This window comes from Aphelocoma coerulescens, chromosome 4, assembly GCF_041296385.1.
Source record: "Aphelocoma coerulescens isolate FSJ_1873_10779 chromosome 4, UR_Acoe_1.0, whole genome shotgun sequence".
Taxonomy (NCBI): domain Eukaryota; kingdom Metazoa; phylum Chordata; class Aves; order Passeriformes; family Corvidae; genus Aphelocoma; species Aphelocoma coerulescens.
In genome coordinates this window covers 64105724-64125317 of record NC_091017.1, presented here as the reverse complement: position 1 = coordinate 64125317, position 19594 = coordinate 64105724, and the positions used below count along the sequence as shown (strand labels likewise).

The 19594-nt window shown below is 37.7% G+C and overlaps 2 protein-coding genes across 11 annotated transcripts in view; both read right to left on the bottom strand.

Moving 5' to 3' along the window:
• Window positions 1-4002: 4002 nt before the first annotated feature.
• On the bottom strand, window positions 4003-6690 carry FGFBP2 (fibroblast growth factor binding protein 2). The gene is made up of 2 exons (XM_069014396.1): window positions 4633-6690; window positions 4003-4359 (listed from the first exon to the last, which is right to left on the bottom strand). Exon 1 carries the CDS (start codon window positions 5828-5830, stop codon window positions 5240-5242), a length of 591 nt encoding a protein of 196 aa, XP_068870497.1. The 5' UTR covers window positions 5831-6690; the 3' UTR covers window positions 4003-4359; window positions 4633-5239.
• Window positions 6691-8246: 1556 nt separating this feature from the next.
• PROM1 (prominin 1) overlaps window positions 8247-19594 on the bottom strand; it is a 64610-nt gene continuing 53262 nt past the window's right edge. For 3 of the 10 annotated variants that reach the window (XM_069014385.1, XM_069014389.1, XM_069014386.1), the window contains 10 exons: window positions 17917-18007; window positions 17193-17221; window positions 16805-16858; window positions 15251-15331; window positions 15096-15164; window positions 14467-14559; window positions 13170-13285; window positions 12026-12094; window positions 9906-9946; window positions 8247-9708 (listed from right to left, as the gene is read on the bottom strand). In XM_069014385.1, the coding sequence (XP_068870486.1) occupies window positions 9928-9946; window positions 12026-12094; window positions 13170-13285; window positions 14467-14559; window positions 15096-15164; window positions 15251-15331; window positions 16805-16858; window positions 17193-17221; window positions 17917-18007 (621 nt within the window). In that variant the 3' untranslated portion in view covers window positions 8247-9708; window positions 9906-9927. Of the gene's footprint in view, window positions 9709-9905; window positions 9947-12025; window positions 12095-13169; window positions 13286-14466; window positions 14560-15095; window positions 15165-15250; window positions 15332-16804; window positions 16859-17192; window positions 17222-17914; window positions 18008-19594 lie in introns of all 10 variants that reach the window. The other 7 variants (XM_069014387.1, XM_069014390.1, XM_069014388.1 and 4 more) reach the window with 4 other exon arrangements.

Here is a 19594-nt window from a genome sequence, read left to right as displayed (position 1 = left end):
TTTTTGTACCTGGGTTGATGGGTTAACTTTATCATTCAATTAAAAGAGCTGTTTAACTCAAAATTAACTAATTAAGGCACTTAACATGCAAAGACCAAGCTAATAAGGGATTTCATGTATGACAATTCTCATGCTAAATTTCTGGAGTATAGAAGACGGGGTCATCTCAATACCTCGATGAGAGCACCCATGTGGTCTGCACTGCCTTGGAGCGGGGTGAGAGGGGAGGATGGGGGCAGCACTCCTGCCCTCCTACTGTGCTGGTTGGCAGAGGAAATGGAGAGGTCAGTGCCTGAATTTTGGTCACCATAACCTTCATCAGGAAGCTTCTAGCCCTCTTCAGTTCCTAACCACATTCTTCACTTTCTTACAGCTGCATTTGTTGGAGGGCCCTCACGTTGCACCAGTAAGAGAAATAAAGGGGCAACCAATGTCACCACTGCCACATTAATTTTTACAGGCCACAGCAGCAGTGACAGAGCAATGCAGAGTTTTTTATGTCTGCAGCCAGCAGAATCTAAAAGGACACCTCTGTTTCCCTTCCTGACTACAATCATTGTGAGCCCTGAGGCAGCAGGAGCCACCATGGGAGGGATGCCTGTGGTGAGCAGCGGGTTATGCTAACAGTTTTATAACCTGCTGAGGAGGATGGCAGGGAGGGGAACATGAACTTCCACTCCAAATCAGACATCCCCTTAATTTTATTCTTTCTCTGTACATACAGTAGCACAGCTACTCAGAAAATCCAGACCTGGCCTCCTGCCCATTGTTCAAGCCATTTAATTTGTATTCAAGATGGGAGTGTGAACAACATGTCCATGAGGTAACACCAATGTCTTGTCATCTACTGACTGCACCTCCTCCACTTCAAGTTCTTACTCCTGTTCTTGTGTATGTACCACATACTTTTTGTCACTGTAAAATGGTCTGTGAAGTCTGATTAGAACAACTCTCATTTGTAAGAGGAAAAGCAGGGAACTCCAAAAAACTCCCATGCTATGTCTGACTCCTCTTCCGAGAAGAAAGCAGAGACTGGGAAAAGCAACGGCAAGAGAAACAGAAAAAAAAAATTGACAACCATACAGAAGCAGGCAATGGGTAGCTTTGGGAAATTTTAGCTTTTCCTTTGTCCTTTTACTTTTGTGGGAGATCTCCATCCCTAAAATCCATGACATATTAACCATGACATCTCCTGAAAAATCAAGAATGAAAAATGTAATGCTGCAAACAACCCAATGACCAGAGAACACACCTAAACAATTCTCTCGGAAAACACCAGAGTGCACTACTGTGTAGCTGTAGTCAATTCAGACTATGTTGCTTTAAACTTTGTCCAGTTGATCTTGAAAAGCTCCACAGATGGAGATTCCAGAGCTGCTCTGAGGAACCCACTCCTGTGTTTATCCTCAATGTTCTCCCTTTCACTTAGTCAGAACCTCACCTCTATCAATTTTTGGCCAGGATCTCTTCTCCTATCACACACATCAGTGAAGAGCCTGGCTCTGTATTCTCTATAGCTTTCTCATATGAATTGAGGGTCAGCTATTAGGCTCCCTCCCCAAGTCTTCTCCAGGCTGAACAAAACCCATTCCCTTGGCCTTTTCTCACAGGAGGGTGCTCCAGTCCTGAACATCTCGACAGCTCTCCATTACACTCACTCTAGTCTTTTTTGGATCTTAACTATGTGTGTCAAATTCACATCCTTGCATACACAGGTTCTCCAAATGCTTCATTTTGCTTTCCTTGGAGGCTTCCCTTATCAAAATAGCAAATACTTGTGATGCTTCTATGGTAACCTAAACATGAGGATTCTGAGGCAGGCGGACACCTCACACTGCACTGAATTATCAGCAGAAGTAGCAGGCCTGGGTATCAATGGTCTCACCTGCAGGAATCCAGACAAACTTTTTTGCCTGCTGTTCCTGTCAGGAAAATAAAGAAAATTCCACCTCCACTTGGATGGACTTCCTGAGGTACTTACATATACAGGACTAACTAGTTTACCTCAAAGGAACTAACAGCAGGTGTCATTCATTCATGAGGTACCTGAAGATTTCACTAAACCCACCACAAACACTTCTCAATTCATCCTTTCATTAATGAATAGCACTTTCATACTCAGAAGGAAACTGAAATGTCACTACTGTAAATATCTGGTGCTAAACACAATAAAATGGTAATGTAGCCAGTACAGTCATGGTGCTCTTAAACTGAAGTGGGGTATTTCAGTTAACATCCAATTTTTAAATATTTTGAAAGTAAGATCATTATATTTAACTGACTTGCTGAGGGTGCATAGCATTGCCTAATGAAATGCAATCCATGGCATGCATCACCTTGGTCCCAAAATCTTCACCTCTTTCTAAAATGTGGTGCTTAACTATGATCCAGAGTATGTTACAAAAAGCATTTCATTAAAGGGGGGCCATTGGTGCAAGACTTTGATTTCTGCTTTCAACAGTGAAACTTCAGGGGGTCTGTCCAGGCAGCACAGTACAGGGAGCCCTTTGCAGCACAGCTCTACTCTACTGAAATGAGATACAAGCTCCCTGGGAAACAGCATGCTGGCATGTGTGACATTTGTCCTCTGCTGAGCAGAATTAGTGATGGCCACGAATTTTAGACTGTATCAAGAGTTCTACAAAGCATCACACAACTCTGCGGCCTCCTGAGCTGACTGCGTACACATAGAAGAGGCCATAAAGGCATAAAGGGGAAAATGTTCTTCTGGTGAACTGATGAAACCTCCTTTTTTCTCCTGCTAGCAGTATGGTGGGCAATTGATTCTCCCAGACTTCTGCCAGTGCAAAGCATTATCTCATTTTTGAGGTCATTACTGCTGTAGTGGATACTACTGCAAAACACTCACTCTGCAGAGTGGATTTTGCATCATTTGTAACAGGAGCTTTAAAATATTTAAAAGCACACCTCAAGAAAACCCACAACCTCCCCTGAACATTGCAAACAGTTCCCTAATATCACTTGGATGCATTGGGCATGTTTGCAAATCAGACAATTATATTAATTTCTATGACAGTATTAGGTGAGTAGGTGTACTACTACATTTTTTTAATCACAGCACGAGAGCCTGGTAATAGCAATTGAGATCACAAATGAAAACTAACCACATTGGATTCACAGCAGAGAAGAATACAGCTTACACATTTTATTAGCATTCAAATTACATTTCTGCCTTGTACATACGATCTTCTGCACTGATCCTGCATTCGTGACTTGCTATTCTTTTCCATATCTTACTATTCTTTTCCATATCTTTCAAGAGGTTTGAAGAAAATTATTTCAAGTTTTTTGGTACAAGGCACAAAGTTTAATGACTGGACAGTCATGATCTGGAATTGTATAGTGAGAATTACAAATCTTTGAGTACAGCTGGAGAAGTACTTCAGTGAACAATATCTTGCAGAAACTTTGCAAGGCAAACACAGAGCACTATTCAATTCTACAGTATGAAGTTTTTCCAGTTACATCCCTGATGCAAAGCTCACTTGGGAACAAAAGGGATCATTGTTAAATAATAATCTGAAAACAATTGTGTTGTAATCTGACAACAGGCCATTGGGTCTTGTTTTGTGTTTTGAGGAGATTTAGGCAAGTGCCCAAGTTGCCAAGGGAGTTACTTTTCCGAATATCTACTGAAACCAAACATTAATAGTGCCACTAACAGGTCCGGTAACACTGAAATCTGCAGCTGCAACACTGGTGAACACTTTTGATTTGCTATGTTCTGAAATGTATTACTACTTTACTCTCTTATTTCTACATTTTTTTTCCTGCTGGCTGAAACTCATTATTGTAATATAAACCTCGTAACATTGAAAATATTAATATTCATGAAAACTTGTTCACAGTGGGAAAGCAGTGACTCAGACCTGTAACTTCTCTTACACATTCTACCAACAATCTCTTAAGAAACAAGTGTCAAATACTGTGACTTTATACAAACAGCACCAGCTAAAATTTCAAGAAAGCACAGCAAGTACCTTTTCAAAAACCTTATTTTTATTGTTTGCACTAACTGTATCATCATTAACAGCTTTCAACTCTAACAAACTGAAGCAAGTCAGTACACACAAAAACCTATGCAAGGTCAAGCAGCTCCTTGGTTACATAAATGCCTTGGTGTGTAACAAGCCTAGGGGCAGTTAGTTCATACTAACACTTTAAGCACAGTCACTCCAGTTTCAAGCACTTTTCAGCACTGTTAAAATGTTTCATTTTTTTCTTTAAAAAGGAAACAGCAAAAAGATTTATAGAAATTACTCATTTTTAAACCAAAATTCTTATTTCTAAATTATTAAAATGCAGCAAGGACCATTCTTCAGCAGTAGTAACTTTGCTCTGCAAAACAAAGACAAAAAAAATGAAAACAAAACAAAAAAAAAAAAAGAGAAAATAATTAGTCACTTTGCTGTACTAGGCATAAATTATCCTTAGCAGCCTAAACATTTGCCAGCTCATACTGTATATATTCCAATTTATTTCAAGTTTGCCAGGTTCACTCACCAGCTCCTGGCTTTTTCTCTGAGTTGGAATGGAAGGGGTATAAAACTTATCACTTCTCCAATAAAGGGCTTTGCTTTTTTAAATGCTGGCTGAAAACCTGAGACTTACCAGACAAGTGCCTGAATGTGATCTCCTATTGCCTCTACAGTAACAGACTCACAAACCAAGACAGTCCACTTGGGTTTACTCATTTCTGCAAGGGGTTTATGAACTAATTTTTAAAATTAAAATATTTAATTATTAACCAGCAGTTTTGATGGATAAACTTTGTTTTCTCCGTTTCTGAATGTAGTTTGTTCCAACCAATACATTTGGCTGGATCTGATGCATTTGTTATTTATCTTACTTCCCTGTTGTAAATCCAGAAGTCAGCACAAGAGGGAAGGAGTGACAGAAGGCAAAAAATCAGCCCAATTCCAACAGTTAGAACTGAAATACTCTAAGATTAACAACAGATTAGGCAAACATCTCAGTACATACTGAAGACCTCACAGGAGGCTGTAAGGGAGTCCTGAACCAATACAGATCACTGGAAATTTAAGCTGCCTAGCCCCTCAAAAGCCACAAAACAGGCTTTGTTATGTTAGATTTTAGCAAGTGAGGTTAGCACCTCCCCGTCCACATCCCCGAGAGGTGCCCAAAATCAAAGCACAATAGAATTACTCTTAGGTATATTCTACTGTGCTTCCAGATTAGTTTTACCTGAAGCAAATCCTTAACCCCTAAAGATGCCAATGAGGTAGGAGCAGACACCATGCAGGGATTCCCAGCAATGCTCCCGTGCCAGTTTCATTGCTTCTGTTTCATTTTCAGACCCTTGACCATGTTGGGTTGGGTCAGAGTTTTGCCCCACTTCTCTCATAGGAATGGAAGCTTTCTGGACTGGTTTTTCCTGGTTTGCTAGACCTTCTAGCTCCACACCAGCAGCTATTTGCCTCATGAGAGCCTCTGGGGGAGCCTTTTGGCACATGGTGGTCTTCAATGCTTCCATGGATTCACAAGCATGTGGGATCTTTCTGAGTTCCGCGGCAATCTGATTCCAGTAGATTTTGGGATTATTTCTGAAAGCACGACAGACCGATGGCTTGCCAGTGAACTCACACCAGTAGGACATGCCTTGGCTTTTGCATTCAATTCTAAGTTGCATCTCCTCGTCATCGCCACTCATGGTCATTGTGCAAACATCTTTGCTTTTAGTCCGAAATTTGATTTCTTCACCATTGCTTCTTTTCTTTGGCTTCAGCTTCTGTCCCAATCCTCCCACACCACAGATCACAACCAGGAAAAGGAGAGCAAAACTCTTCATGGTGAGAGGAGCAGACCGAGATCCTTGAACAATACAATCCAAGGAAGTGAAAGCAGTAAGTAAATGGCTGCTCACAATTTAAACTCTTGGTGCACAAAGAAGCCTCTTCCCAGCAAAATGCAGAATATAAGGGCTGGGCTTTTTTATAGAAATAATAAATCACACTTCAGTAGGCAAGTACTCATAATTTATAGCCTGAGGGAGCGTCAAATAACCTTGGGAGTGTGAACTCCCAAGAAGGTAACAAGACAAGTCTTGTAAATGCAGTTAAATACAGAATGACAGTTGTATAACTGAGAAGCACATTCCTATCCAGGATGAACATGTCATATTTGATTTTTAACAGATATTTTCCATTCTCCAGCTGCTTTATAGCTATCTTCATGCTAGAGCTTGTAAGACCATATCAAAGTAAAAAAAGATTTCTGTGGATTTTCACAGTAAGGATGCAACTTTAGCACTTCTTTTTGTCCGCACATGACATGCAGTGGGGATGCATGGAAGGATCAACTGCATATTCTTTGAGCCACGGAAGCAATATGTAAGCAAGAAAAGAAATAAAGCTTGAACAAAATAAGGTATTACAAGCCTAAACATTCACCAAACATTTGGAAATTTTATCATCATTTTTCACACCACAGGTCATTCTGCCAACAGAGCAAGACATCAGAACTGACTTACACAGGTCTCAGCAGCAAGGAACAGACCACAGAGCATGTCAGACAGATTATTTGTGCTTCATTGGTTTGGGGTTTTTTTTAATAGATATTTCCCTGTTTATAACAAGTGAGCTGTAAAACTGCCATAAAACAAAGGCAGGAGAACAGAAATATTGTAGTGCAGAATCCTGTCCTAGCAGTTTCTGCTGCAGTAACTAAAAACAGAGCTAAGGAAAAATCCCGATAACTCCCTTGGCATTCAGAAGGTCATGAGGAAAATCCCTGCTGTGGCAATCCACAGTACTTTTCTGGCTAGTAAGACCCCCACTAGGCACTTCTTCCAAAGACATATATGCTACAAGCCAGCCTGACCCTGCCCAGTTCCTGGAAAGGGCTATTGGATTGTTTAGTTGTGCTTCAGTAACTGTGGGGGGCTAGAAACCCTGGGTTTAAGACTGGGCTACATAATGGAACAGAACAGCATTTTGTGTATTCAGTCACTCACTAGGTAGTGCTAAACAAAATACCAAGGCAAAAACATTCCTTTAACACAGATGGCAAAGCAGAACACCACCACCACCAAAAGCTTCTTTAATAGAAGAGGGACAAGAGTCCCTTGTTGCTGCGGCAGCCCAGATAACCTGAAAGCTGCCTGCATGAAGATGGAGCCACCTGAACAGCCATTCTGGGTATCCTCAACCTTGTTCTTCCAGTCAATGTGCCACCAAGTTCCCATGACTAAATACCATTTGACAGAGAGAACAACCTTGTTTTCATTCCTTCTCTATAGCTATCTTAATAACATTTCTAGCAGAGACCTCATGTCTAGCTTCTTTCCATTAGTTCCTCCTGTCTCTTTCAAGGCACAGTGGTGTGGCTCCAGCTAAGTCTTAGGACAACAATGGCATAAGCCTACTTAAGACTTAAAATTCACTCTTCTGTTGTTTTCTGGGGAGTCTTCTCACCCTTCAGCCAGCCAGCCAGAATAATCTTGTTGCCCACCTCATACTTAATTTCAAGGATTTCAAATCCCTGCGGCAAGCACTCAAATACCCCCTAATATTTGACAAATGTATTATTTACACTTTGTTATGCACAACAGTACTGAGAATTTAGAAACTAAAGACATCTGTCTCTCTAGTTGTAATAATTGCTGGAGTCCAAAACAATTTAACAATTCATTTATACCAGTTTCAGATCTCTTGTTCTCAAAGTTTTTCAAGTCCAATCACGAAAACAAATAAACTACAAGGATAAGGAGAAATATCAAAGCTTGGACTCAAATACATTTATGTGTTACAGCTATTATGCTACCACCAAGTGTTTGTCTCACTCCCATCTGACATTTCAGTCTTGTCTGCCTGTGCTTCAGATTAAACAGTTTGTGGTCTCTCATATCAGTAGAAAACAATTGTCCTTTTACAAGGTAAGCTAGGATGCCAGCAGTGAACTCTGGGAGGGAAGTACCAGCAAATGTCTAATTCTGCTGTCAGTGCTATACAGAAACAGGTTATAGGATATTCTGCACAGCTCATTAGCTTGAATACTACCATCTTTGCTTAATTCACATCCTTGGAGGAAGCTGGAAGCTCCCTCACCCAGAGTCAAAGTTCTTTCAGTCCTTCCTGCTCCACAAGTAAAAGTCAAATATAGCAAAAAATTTTAATCAGGGTAAAGAAATTCACTCTTGTAAGATTTTAACTCAGTGCAACTCTTCTGAGAGATGTCTGTGCAACAAAACAAGGGAGAACCAAACATAAGGTAGTTAAGCAAGTTCTTTTTTATTTAAATGAACTGGGAACATTTTCTCAAATTAAAAATAGAAACTTTTAAAAATCTGCAGTTCTGAACATTACATATACACATATGCTACATACTGTCAATTAGAAATGTTTCCATTTATGACATAAAAATGAAAAATTTAAGGTTATTCTGGATTAAAGACTGGTATCACCTTTCAGCATTTCCTTAAAACTGTATTAATAATTTACAGGATTATCCCTACTTCAAGACAATGAACCCTGTTTGAAACAAAGTTAACAATGCTGATAGATGAAGAGATACTATTTTAGATCTATATTGACTACTTCACTTGCTGGAAAGTTTTACACTGGTAACATAGTTTTGGCCTTGTTGATAAATTCTGTTACTAACTAATTCAGAAATTCAACCATCTGCCTAAATTCAAGGAAATAACTCTAATAGTACAAATGTTAACTCCAATTGCTAAACAGATTTGAATTTCAATATTGTAAATCACAGTTTAATATTATTTAGCAAAAATACTATCACCGCCTCCAAAAGAGCCACAGTGACACTATTAAGGACATTACAGAAGTGGATGTGAAAGAAGAAAAGGAAGACAGAGGATGTAAAGCATTCTAAAAATCACCAACACAGGACATCCCTCATGCTCTTTATGGGTACTACTGAACTCTAGAAAGCTTAGCTTTTTCACTATATTAAGCATCCCGCACATTCCCGACCCTCCCACCCAAAGTTTAAAAACAAACTTCTCCAAAAAGTCCCTTTCAGATCTATACAGCAAAACCCACTAAGTATTAAATAATTAGGAAAAAAAAAAAAAAAAAAGAGAAGGGAGAAAACGAAACTGCAACTGAGCTTCTCAGACACACAAAGAGACACTGTGGACCCCATTACAATTCAAATTTAGCCCAATGTAGTCATTCAAGAGCACCAAATAGCAACACTGATCATGCTGGTAAATTCATTTGTGAAGAGTACTATACAATATTAAAATCTTAACTAAACACTTAGAAGTTTTAAGAAAAATGTATATACAAAAGTCTCTGTATACAAAATGTATTTTTATGTAAACGTGTATGTACTGTATTTAACACAAATCAACAATTTAAGATAAGAACTTGAACAATTGTCAGAGAATTTCTAGGCAAAGGCTGTTAATCTAATTAATTTATATACTGTGATGTAAGGTAGAAAGCCCAGTGTAAAAAAGTAAAAAAACAAAAAAAAATTTAATTCAAGCCTTGAACAGTGGTATTCGAGAGGCAGTGCCCTGATCACAAAATATTCTGTACAGTAGTTTATGGCATAACATTCAATAGTACATCTGGGATTTACAGTACAGCTGACATAAAACAAGTGGCTCAGGATTTGTCAGATGAATGGAAATGCCAATACACTTGGAAGAATAATGATGTACTCCCACAGATGAGTCTTGAGCCTCATTTATGTAGCCTGGAAATAATAACAAAAACGAATCAGGAAAAAATTTATGAAGACTGAATTTTAATTTTCATATGAACATCAATATGACTGAATAACTTTTTTTATTTTCAGACCTTACAGCACACTCATGTTTCAGAAATCAGAGAAGCCTTCCTAAAACAGTAAAGTAGTAATAGCTCTAGAATTGACTTAAGCTTATTACTTACCCCTTAACATTTCCAGTATGTGTTACCACTGTTCCACAGAGCTACACAAGAAAAAAAAAACAAACAAAACAAACCTGTCATATTCTTTTGCCCACAAACAGAACAGAAATACTGTGTCTAACTTAGGTGAGAGACAAGCTCAGTTGGCCCAAGACAGTCTCAATTTTTTACTCATTTAATCAAGAGTTTTCCAAACAAGAGGAAAGAGATTCATAGTTTTCTCCACCAACCTTTCAGGTTATCTTTGCTTCATGATAGAAATAAATACCTGGACTGCCCTCTTTTATGAATTTAATCCAGCCTCGTTTTTTGCTATCATTGGATTTGAGGTTGTGTCTTTGACATGTGTACAAAAACACCTGTGTGAGACACATATACCTCATACAGCTCTCACTTGTACTTACATATCTTAGTGTTATAAAAATATTTGCATTGCTTTACAGAAAAATTATCCAGTGGATTTTGAAGGATAAAAAAAACCCAAATCCAACCCTGTGGGATTCTTTAAACCTGCAAAAGCATAGGTGCACAGAGATCTAATCAAAGTCCTATCTCTCAAAGTATCTCCAAAAATAATTTGTAGGAAATGAGAAAAATAAAGGATAGCATAAAAGCAAAGAGTATGCTGAAATGAAAATTAAAATTAAGATTTTATTCATATGGGAATGCCATACTGAGAAATTCAAAGCATGTATGCCACAATTAGCAGTTTTTCAAATTACCTCAGCACATCAGAAGACAGCATTGCTTCACACTGAATCTTTAAATTTATCATGGAAGCCCATTTTGAGTAACTTCAAATTTAGGAAAAATAAATCAGGACTGAACAAGTGGATCTTTGTGTAAAAGATTATTTTATGCTAGTAATTTTTAGGTTGCTCAGCAACGCTGAATTAAACTATTTATCAATGATTGAAATATCACAAGAAAACATGCTATGAACCTCAAGTATATTAATAGTCATATTAAAGATTCAAAGATCAGAAAAGGACTTCTAAGGCCTGGAAAATTATTAGCTTTCTCTTTTGTAAAACATTGAATGTCCTAAAACTGACAGTCCTTAGATAGGCCAGTGGAGAGCACTTTGGACTTAAACTCCTTGTCAGTTAATGTGGGGAGTAAGCACCCTTAAGTTGCAGAACAGACCACAACAATTGTGATCATAAATATCACTAAAAACATTGTTATGTAAAGACTTCCTTCAGAAGGAGATATGGAATGAAGATTGGGTCAGTAAATAATTATTGTAAAATACAGTTCTAAATCATAATAACCATCATCATTATCATAATCATCATCATCAGATGTAACCATGAACTCTGGCAAGACCCAAACTTTGAGCTCTCTGTATTTACCTGTTATTTAAAGCATAGTGGTATCTTCTCTACAAATACTCAACCTTTACATTCAGTCATGAAGTTGCAAGGCACAGTGAGCTACAAATTTCAATCATAAATTTAATCCTTCCTTAAGCAACTTTCAAATTTTGCAAACCCAAATAATGAGGTTGTGGGACATAGAATATTAGCCCCTTGGAAACTGAGTCTTACAACTAGCTAATGTTTTACAGCACAGAAGCTGTAGAGGCAGAAAAGAACTGCCATGTCCTCCTTTTTTTAAACATAACTTGAGCTTCTTCCTCTGTGATGGTACATCCTAGTCCTACCCATGCACAAACACCCATTTTCTATGTTCATGCTTTCTGCATACCTGGATCACTCGCCTTTTGCACAGGAGATCTCACCATTTAAAAAATAAAACTACTCAGGAGTACAAATGCATTCCCATCCTATCACTTTCATCTGCTATCAGAGCATTTTAATAGGTTTGTCACTTTAGGACCACCCACTGTGCTGACTGAATACCTTCATGGATTTTGAGATCAAATTTAAGCAATTGCTTTGTTAAGTTGCAGGAAATTACTACTATATCTGCTGTTATGTAAAGAGTATTTGAAAAATACACATCATACAGCATTTGCTACAGTGAATAATCATGCAAAAAAAAACAAACAGAGAATTAAGAGATTCACTTTAAAGCATGAAGAAAATTGAACATGTGATTGAAAGAGAAGCTGAAGTAAGGACACATGAAGGCATGCAGTTTCAGACTTGGTTTACCTTGTAAAAACAGGATTGTGTATACCATATAAATGCTCTTTATGATAACCATTATTACCATTTTCCGTACTGTAATAAAATAAATACACCAAGAAAGACCATGTTAACTATAAGATGTACTATGTACAATATGGCTTCTAAGACATGTACATGGATGATGTATTATATGCAAAGATAAACTGTGTCTGTACAACAGAATATAACTTTTCCTTTGTAACATTCAAGAGTTATGGTATAATTATAATTTTACATTTTATAGTATTTTTATATTCTCCAAAAATCAATTAATTATTTTTATATTCTTGTTGAGTTGGAGACTCTAATATAATCTATCACGTCTGATGAAAGAGAACGTTACCTCTTTTGAGGTAACAAGTTACATTAAAAATATAAACCCTCCCACATTAATAAAATAATTTTAACAAATATTAGCAAAAATGTCTTACGTTTTCATGGGTATATTTTCGAAACTAAAAACACAGAAAAGCAGGAGTAATTAACTAGACACTAATAAGTGAGTAATTTCAGCTGTACATGCCTGTTTCTGCTCTACTGATTTGTGAACATGCAATGAAAAACAACCACTGTGAAATGTGAGAAATGCAGTGCACAGGCTAACTGAACAATGAGCAAAACAAGGAGTAGAAAAGAAAACAGTAAAAAAAAACTGATAGGAAAATACGTAAGAATAGTTATCATAAAGTAAAATGCCAAGTCCCTGAGACAGAGGAACTGCAATTGAAAAAGGAAAGACTGGTTAGGAATAACTAAGACAGCAAGAAAGCAAGTAATTAATTCATGGAGATTACAAATCAGGCACAATTCACCTTAACAGGTTACTTTGCAAAGCTAATAACTTGCACATTTGGAACTTATTTATATAAATGCTGCTCACAAAGTTCTGACAACCTCATTCTGGCATAAGATTCCCACAGTCAGAGCCAGCACTATCTGCAGTCATGGCAAGTCAAGGCTACCAAAGGCCACCTGCATGAAGCACTGACCCAAACCTGCAGCATTACACATGAATATGCAGTTCTAATCTGGCAGCACAGGTTTAAGGATCATAGAGCCTTCACATTAAACACCAGAATAAACATTTTAATCCATTTTCCATTTAGCTTATTTTGGAATATATACTTACTCATCATATACATCCTCTGTATCCATTCTGCGATAGTATTTAGAGAGTTTTACAGCAAAAATTATGGCAGGAATTAGAAACATTGAAGAGCCTCCCAAACCAAACCAGAAGGTATTCTGAAACAAAAGCAAAAGCAAAATCAAGGAAAAAGAGATCATGGAGAAAACTAATCAGTAAAGTACTGAACCCATGTTTGATATTCTAACCATTGTTACCAAAAGAACACAGCAGAAATTACTTCTTGCAGTTCTTGTCAAAATATGAGTTTCCAGCACTTTCTCAAGGCACTTTATAACTTGCTAACTGCAGCCCTGTTTGTGTAACTAATTTCATTATTATACAGTTGAACTGAGCTATCACCTGATGTTAAAATGATGATTTTTCAAATTTGATTTGTATTGCCTGGAGGCATTTTGACTTGCAAGTGACTCAGCTAAGTTCTATCATCAGGAAAATCATGGTCCATCTCTCACCAGACCGTTAATGGCTCCACAAAGGGGAACAGAAGCTCTGTAATCTATGAGCTAATCAATGAGTACCACATAGGTTTTCATGGTTAAGCATTATCAAGATGGAACATTTCATGGTTAAGCATTATCAAGGTTAAAGTGTTTTGGCTTTGACTGATTACATGTATTACTAGGAGTATGATTAGGATCTGGCTAGAAGTGCCATAAAGCTAAGTAATAGCTAGGAGGCTATTACTCCCCCAGGCACAAACTGTCTTACTTTACCTTCAGTACATGCTGTCTTCTTTCCAACCTCTTTTGGCAAGATGAAAAAGCCAATACTGCCCTTCTATCCTGCTACAAGTCATGCTGAATGTCTCCAATACACAGAAATGAGTCAAGATCTGTCTGCTGCAAGTCTAGTGATAAAACCTCATTCAGGTTTTCTAGATTTCGGGAAAGATACCTGAAAAAGTTTTCCCTGGGTACTTTCCACTCGCTTCCTGCCCACACCTCACCCCTTAACCCTGTAAGTTAGCAACAGTTACAGATGAAGCTGCAGATAGATCTTTATGCTTTTCCATTTTCCATTTCAAAGTGGTTCAGAATCAGTTAATTTTACAGAATTCTTGCTAATAGAACCTTAAGTTTAGCAAAAACCTAAAAAGTGCAGCACTGGTTTGTCTTTGGATTTGAACCAGGATCAGAACATTTTCCTTGCATAACTTTGTATGTGATACTTTATTATCTTACTTCAGAATAGTCTACCCAGAATAATTAAATGCAGATGTATGTTGAAAGAATTTTCCCCTTGATGCCCCAATTCTGAGTAACAAAATCTTTCTTACCACAGAATCAGCTATATAGCTGCATAAAAAAATATCTACTGCCGTATCTATCACATTGGCAATAGGCTTGCATGCTGCTACTTCCATGGCAATCTGAAAAAAAGATTTAAAAATTACAATTTTAAGTACCTAACAGAATAAAATAAGAATCTCTAAACTTGCTTACAGTTACAGTTTACTAAATTGTTATGTCTTACTCTATCCAAATTCAAAATAAATACCAGTAGGATATGCTATCAACTAAAAGTCTTTTACTCATCAGCTTACTTTCTCAAAGGCTGCAGCTGAAGAGAGAAAAATAAAACAAGATGCTAATGACTTCAATTTGGACGATGCAGGGTCAGGTTCACTGCAGTATTAGCACAAATGGTGGATTTCAGGCTAGCCCTGAAAATGATACTGTCAAATTTGCACTGCATTCCAACCAACACAACTCATCACTTCCATTTGGCAAACGCAAAAGAACTACAGGAGACTGATTTTCCCACTTACAGTAAGTACAAACATATTAAAACCCGAAACTGTAAAACACACTATAAAAGTAATATTATTCTTTTTATTACTACTACTGGTTAGCTTTCTTATTTTTTTTAAACGTAGCTTCTCTCAATGAAGTAAGTGCACCTTACCGACTCCTTGACCCACTCAATGTATTGCTCAAAGTAGCCAATTATGGTATCCATGTACTCTTTTGTCTCCTAGGACAATAAAAGAGAACAAAAGCAAGTTAATTTCTATCTCCATGACATCATAAATTAATGTACTTTGATCAAATAGAGCTTACCTGGACAATAACTTGAGAAGCGTTGTTATTTATGAGATTCTGGGCAGCATTAACAGCACTAATGACATTTTTCACCTTAACCTGGAGAGGAAGAGATGGTGTTTAATATAAACAAATGCCCCTCAGGCTGTTGCAATGGCTTTACAGCCACTGCCAGGAACCTATTCTCTTGATAAACCAGTGTCACTGTCTTGTCAAAACTTGACAAAAAATGCAATTCCAGACAGAACAGGAGCTTGCCTAAGGATTCATGATCATCTCAATATTTTGTCATTACTGAAAAAAGATGTATCAGTGGTTACCTACTGGTATGTTTTCCCAGATCCTACAAAATGAATTTATATATGAGGTTCGGTTTTATCTTCCGCTCTCTTTCCTTCCCTTAAATGTAGAAATACTTAAATCAATGTCTATATATACACTACAGACACACATAGTGCACAGGAGGAAAACAGTGGGCCTTATACTATCACAACAACTCGTGATGACTGAAATAGGATTCTGTACAGCCAGAATACACCCCTAATCAATATCCTGAAGGACTGAGATGTTTTTTCAATATATGTACAACCCCATAAATTCTCACACAGAACACACACAAAGGATAGTGTACGCAGAGCCTGAAAATGTACAGATATTTCTTAAACATACTTTGGAGTCAAACATCATCCCTTTCTTAACAACACTTTACTTCATGGCTTCTTCCCTCCTCATCCAGTTTCAAATCACAGATTCTAACACATACCTAGCTGCTGTGCTGCTGTGGATGGGTGAAAACTGTAATGAGAAGCCGTGAGGTAGGTCGGCCCATAAAGCTGTTAAGACTCTGACTATGCCACTAGTGTGGCTGGATTCTTGCTACCAGAGCCAAGGCAGGCTGGTGGCAACAGAAAGCTTTGCTTCCAGGGAATTAACCATCCTGTTGCTCACTCTCTGGCAGAGTGAAGCCAGCTGGTCTCACTGTGGTGCAGGCACTACTTAGAGAGGAAACATGGGTTGCCCTGGAAAAGACTCTATGCAGATCCAGGATCCCAGAGCAAGGCTGATGTTGCAGAAGCAGGAACATAGCGAGTACAACCTAAAGAAACAGACCGCAGTGGGAGCTGGGCATGGAACAAAAGGTGGTTACGGATGTGAATCACGAAGCTCTCTTTTATCTGCTGTACTTTTGCATTGTGTTTTGTGGTTGTTCCCCCCAGGTTTTGCTTTCAAGGATTCTAGAAAAAAACCCCTACATTCTGAGGATTCTAGAAAAAAACCCCTACATTCTGAGGAAAATGGCACTATATAGAATGGCACTGGAGCCTATTTTATCACCTGACAATTCAGTTTATAATTTATACTCCCAAAAAACATCCGAAATGTTCTTTTTATTTTTCTTTTAATGCAGAAGAAAGATCTAAATCCTTATTAGTTCCTCAAGGCCTTACAATCTCTTGCAATAACAGAACAGCAAGAAATAGACGAAAACGGTACTGAAAATATATGCCCTGCATATGCAGTAGAAGGATTTAAAACACAAAAATGTTCCTGTTGTCAGAAAGAAAAGCTTACCATAAGTTCAGATGATGTCCTCTTCAGTAACCTAATGCTCTGATTTAAAGTGCTCTATTGGAAAGGAGGGGAGAAAAAAAGCTTCAAGTCATTACTACAGGTAGGAGCCCACCTGTCTCAAGCTTATATTCATGCTTTGATCTTCTATAGATTATTTTGTTATTAATACTACATATCACATTATATACAACAGTAGCAACAGCTGCATTAAAATTGCATTGTGGGTTTAATCATTGAATCAGTACTCCACCAACAGCACTGATTTAACTAAAGTTAGATGCAACAAACTAAGAAGAGTTAGTTGGAGGCAAGACAGAACAGTTAAACTCAGACCCAAGTGTTCAGAGGATTCTATATTGTGCAATTTCTGAAGGGAAAAAGCACTTACCCTAGCTTTAACATATTTCTTGACAGTCAGTTTTGTAAAAGAAAAAAGAGATGAGAATAATTAGCAGTTAATTAGGAAAGAACAGCACAGAATCAGAGTGGACCAGAAGACCTAGTATTTTTCTATAAGTGGGGCAGACACACTATATCAGATGCTAGGATAAACTAAAATTCTTCATGTTATGTAGAGGAAAAAGCAACACCTAACATGTAGGAGAGTCACAGCTTGATACTATGCAGTCTGTGTCAAAATCAGGCAGAAGTAGCTCTTTCACATCTTTCATAGCATCAATAAAAAAGACTTTGGCTCTTCATATACTCTCAAGAGTTTCCAATTTTAATACTGTTAGGTAACTGCTAGCTCCAAGAAATAAAGTGTCAAAGTGATAATGGCTTTTATTACTGAAGACCAGTAACAAGCAAAAAAAAAAAAAATTAGTGATTTAGGGGGTTTTAGGGTTAGAGTTTTGTAAAGTTCTCCCCTGCTTTTTTCTTCTATTCATATATAATCACAAACAGCTATAGAAAAAAAGAGAAAGAAAAAGGCCATTATTTTAGACAGCATTATAAAACAGCAGCATTTTAAATAGGAAAATTATTTATTAAACACATACTTTAGCCAGATTACTCTTCATTGACCACAATCTGTGCTTATAGCAGTTCAGCTTTCTAACCTTAGAGGTTTGTATTTTCTACAAATATGTTTCAGCATTAATGTTTTACCATAGCTTGCTCCAGTGGAACAACTTGCTGGTTATGAATCATTCGAATGTTGTTTGCGTGTCCTTTTAAGGCATTTTCCAGTGCTCCTTTTGGCTGCAAAAAATGCAATTATGCAGTATTGTTCAGTAACCTCAAAGCTTTCCAACATAGCAAAAACAATGAAAGTTACACATCCACTCCAGAACAGCTCATGCTAAAAATGGGATATGGCAAATGGAATTCCTCAACACAAGGAGGGGAAACAAGTCACTGTATTAATAATTCAAACCTCAGCAACCAAACCAGATATATTACCTTGCTTTTCTGACTTTAACATTATCAGGACAGATTTAACTGAAGAGAATTTTCACAAGGTGCACTAAGTCATTTTAAATACAGAAGAATGAGCACATCCCCCTCACACTCGCCACAAGCCAAACTTCACTGCAAGAACCCTGCAGCACTGCACCCCAGCTGGGACAAGCATCTCCCAGTTTTGGAAATGTGGACATCACCCTGAGGCACCCTCTGCTTTCTGAGGGATACAGAATTTCAAGTATTTTTCAGCAGTCACTTGGAAGGGCACCTGTGAAGGGTATTTTCTATTTTTGTGGCTCCCACCTTCCAGTCAGAAGATACGAGTTTCTGCTCTGATTTTCAAGTCCAAATGCCTGTCTGGAGCTCATGCCCATTGCCAAATCCTATAAAACTTGGTTTTACTCTCAGATATAAGTTTATTTTCCATTTCCTTTTGGTGGCAAAACCATTTGGCTCCCTGCATACACACTGAATACACACTGCTAACTCCATTTTGGATATGTAATAATGGCAGACCTCAGCGCTCAGAGATGTATTTGCTTCCTGGGAAGTGTTCATGTAAGCACTAAGCTGCATCACTTGTGCAGTTTCGGGAAGCTTCATGTCCTTTACTGACAAGGTGAATTCATTTACCTAACACCATATGTTGGTGGTATTGCTCCCCCTCCATACCTTGACCCCTTGGTTTGATCCAAGTTTTATTCCATTTGCTTCTTCCAGTCTAAAAAGCTACATTCAATTTTTTGTAAGGTGCCAAAAGATGCAAACTAGACACCAAAAACTGATTAATTCCGTAAGTTTTTAGTTTATTTTTTAATTGATGGTTCTAAGAGCTATCACTAGTAAGAAAGTGAAATTATAAAATATCCTTGGAAACCAGTACCATTTTTTTAACAATCTAACTTCTGTAATACATATATTATTGGGGTTTTTTTTTTAGACATTACAATGATTACATTAAATAGCATCACAAGGAAGAAACAAAAACATACACTGTAACAGTGAACACATTTACTTATATACACAATTATTTGTCTTTTATATGAAGAAATTACTCTGTCTGACCTATTCTCAATTCTGATGCTTCCTTAAGTTTCTTCTACAAAAAATAGTGAAAGCAACCTACCAGCACAATACACTTTCCTTTATGGAAGAACTATGTTTGAAGAACCCCAGCTCTCACTTAAACCCACAAGCTGTCTAACCTTGACATGAGTGCAGGTGTGGCAGGAAAAAACTCTAACCAAACAAAAAAACCCCAGCAACAAGTATGATCAAATTATGCAAGAGGTGGAGCAAACACACCAGGAGCCTGGTGCCCTCCTCCACTTGAGGAATGGATATCTCATACATTCCAAACAATGTGGTCTCACTCTGCTGTGT

What these genes read in the sequence shown, in the direction of transcription:
- FGFBP2 (XM_069014396.1), bottom strand. Translation starts at nt 5,830, where the DNA reads ATGAAGAGTTTTGCTCTCCTTTTCCTGGTTGTGATCTGTGGTGTGGGA.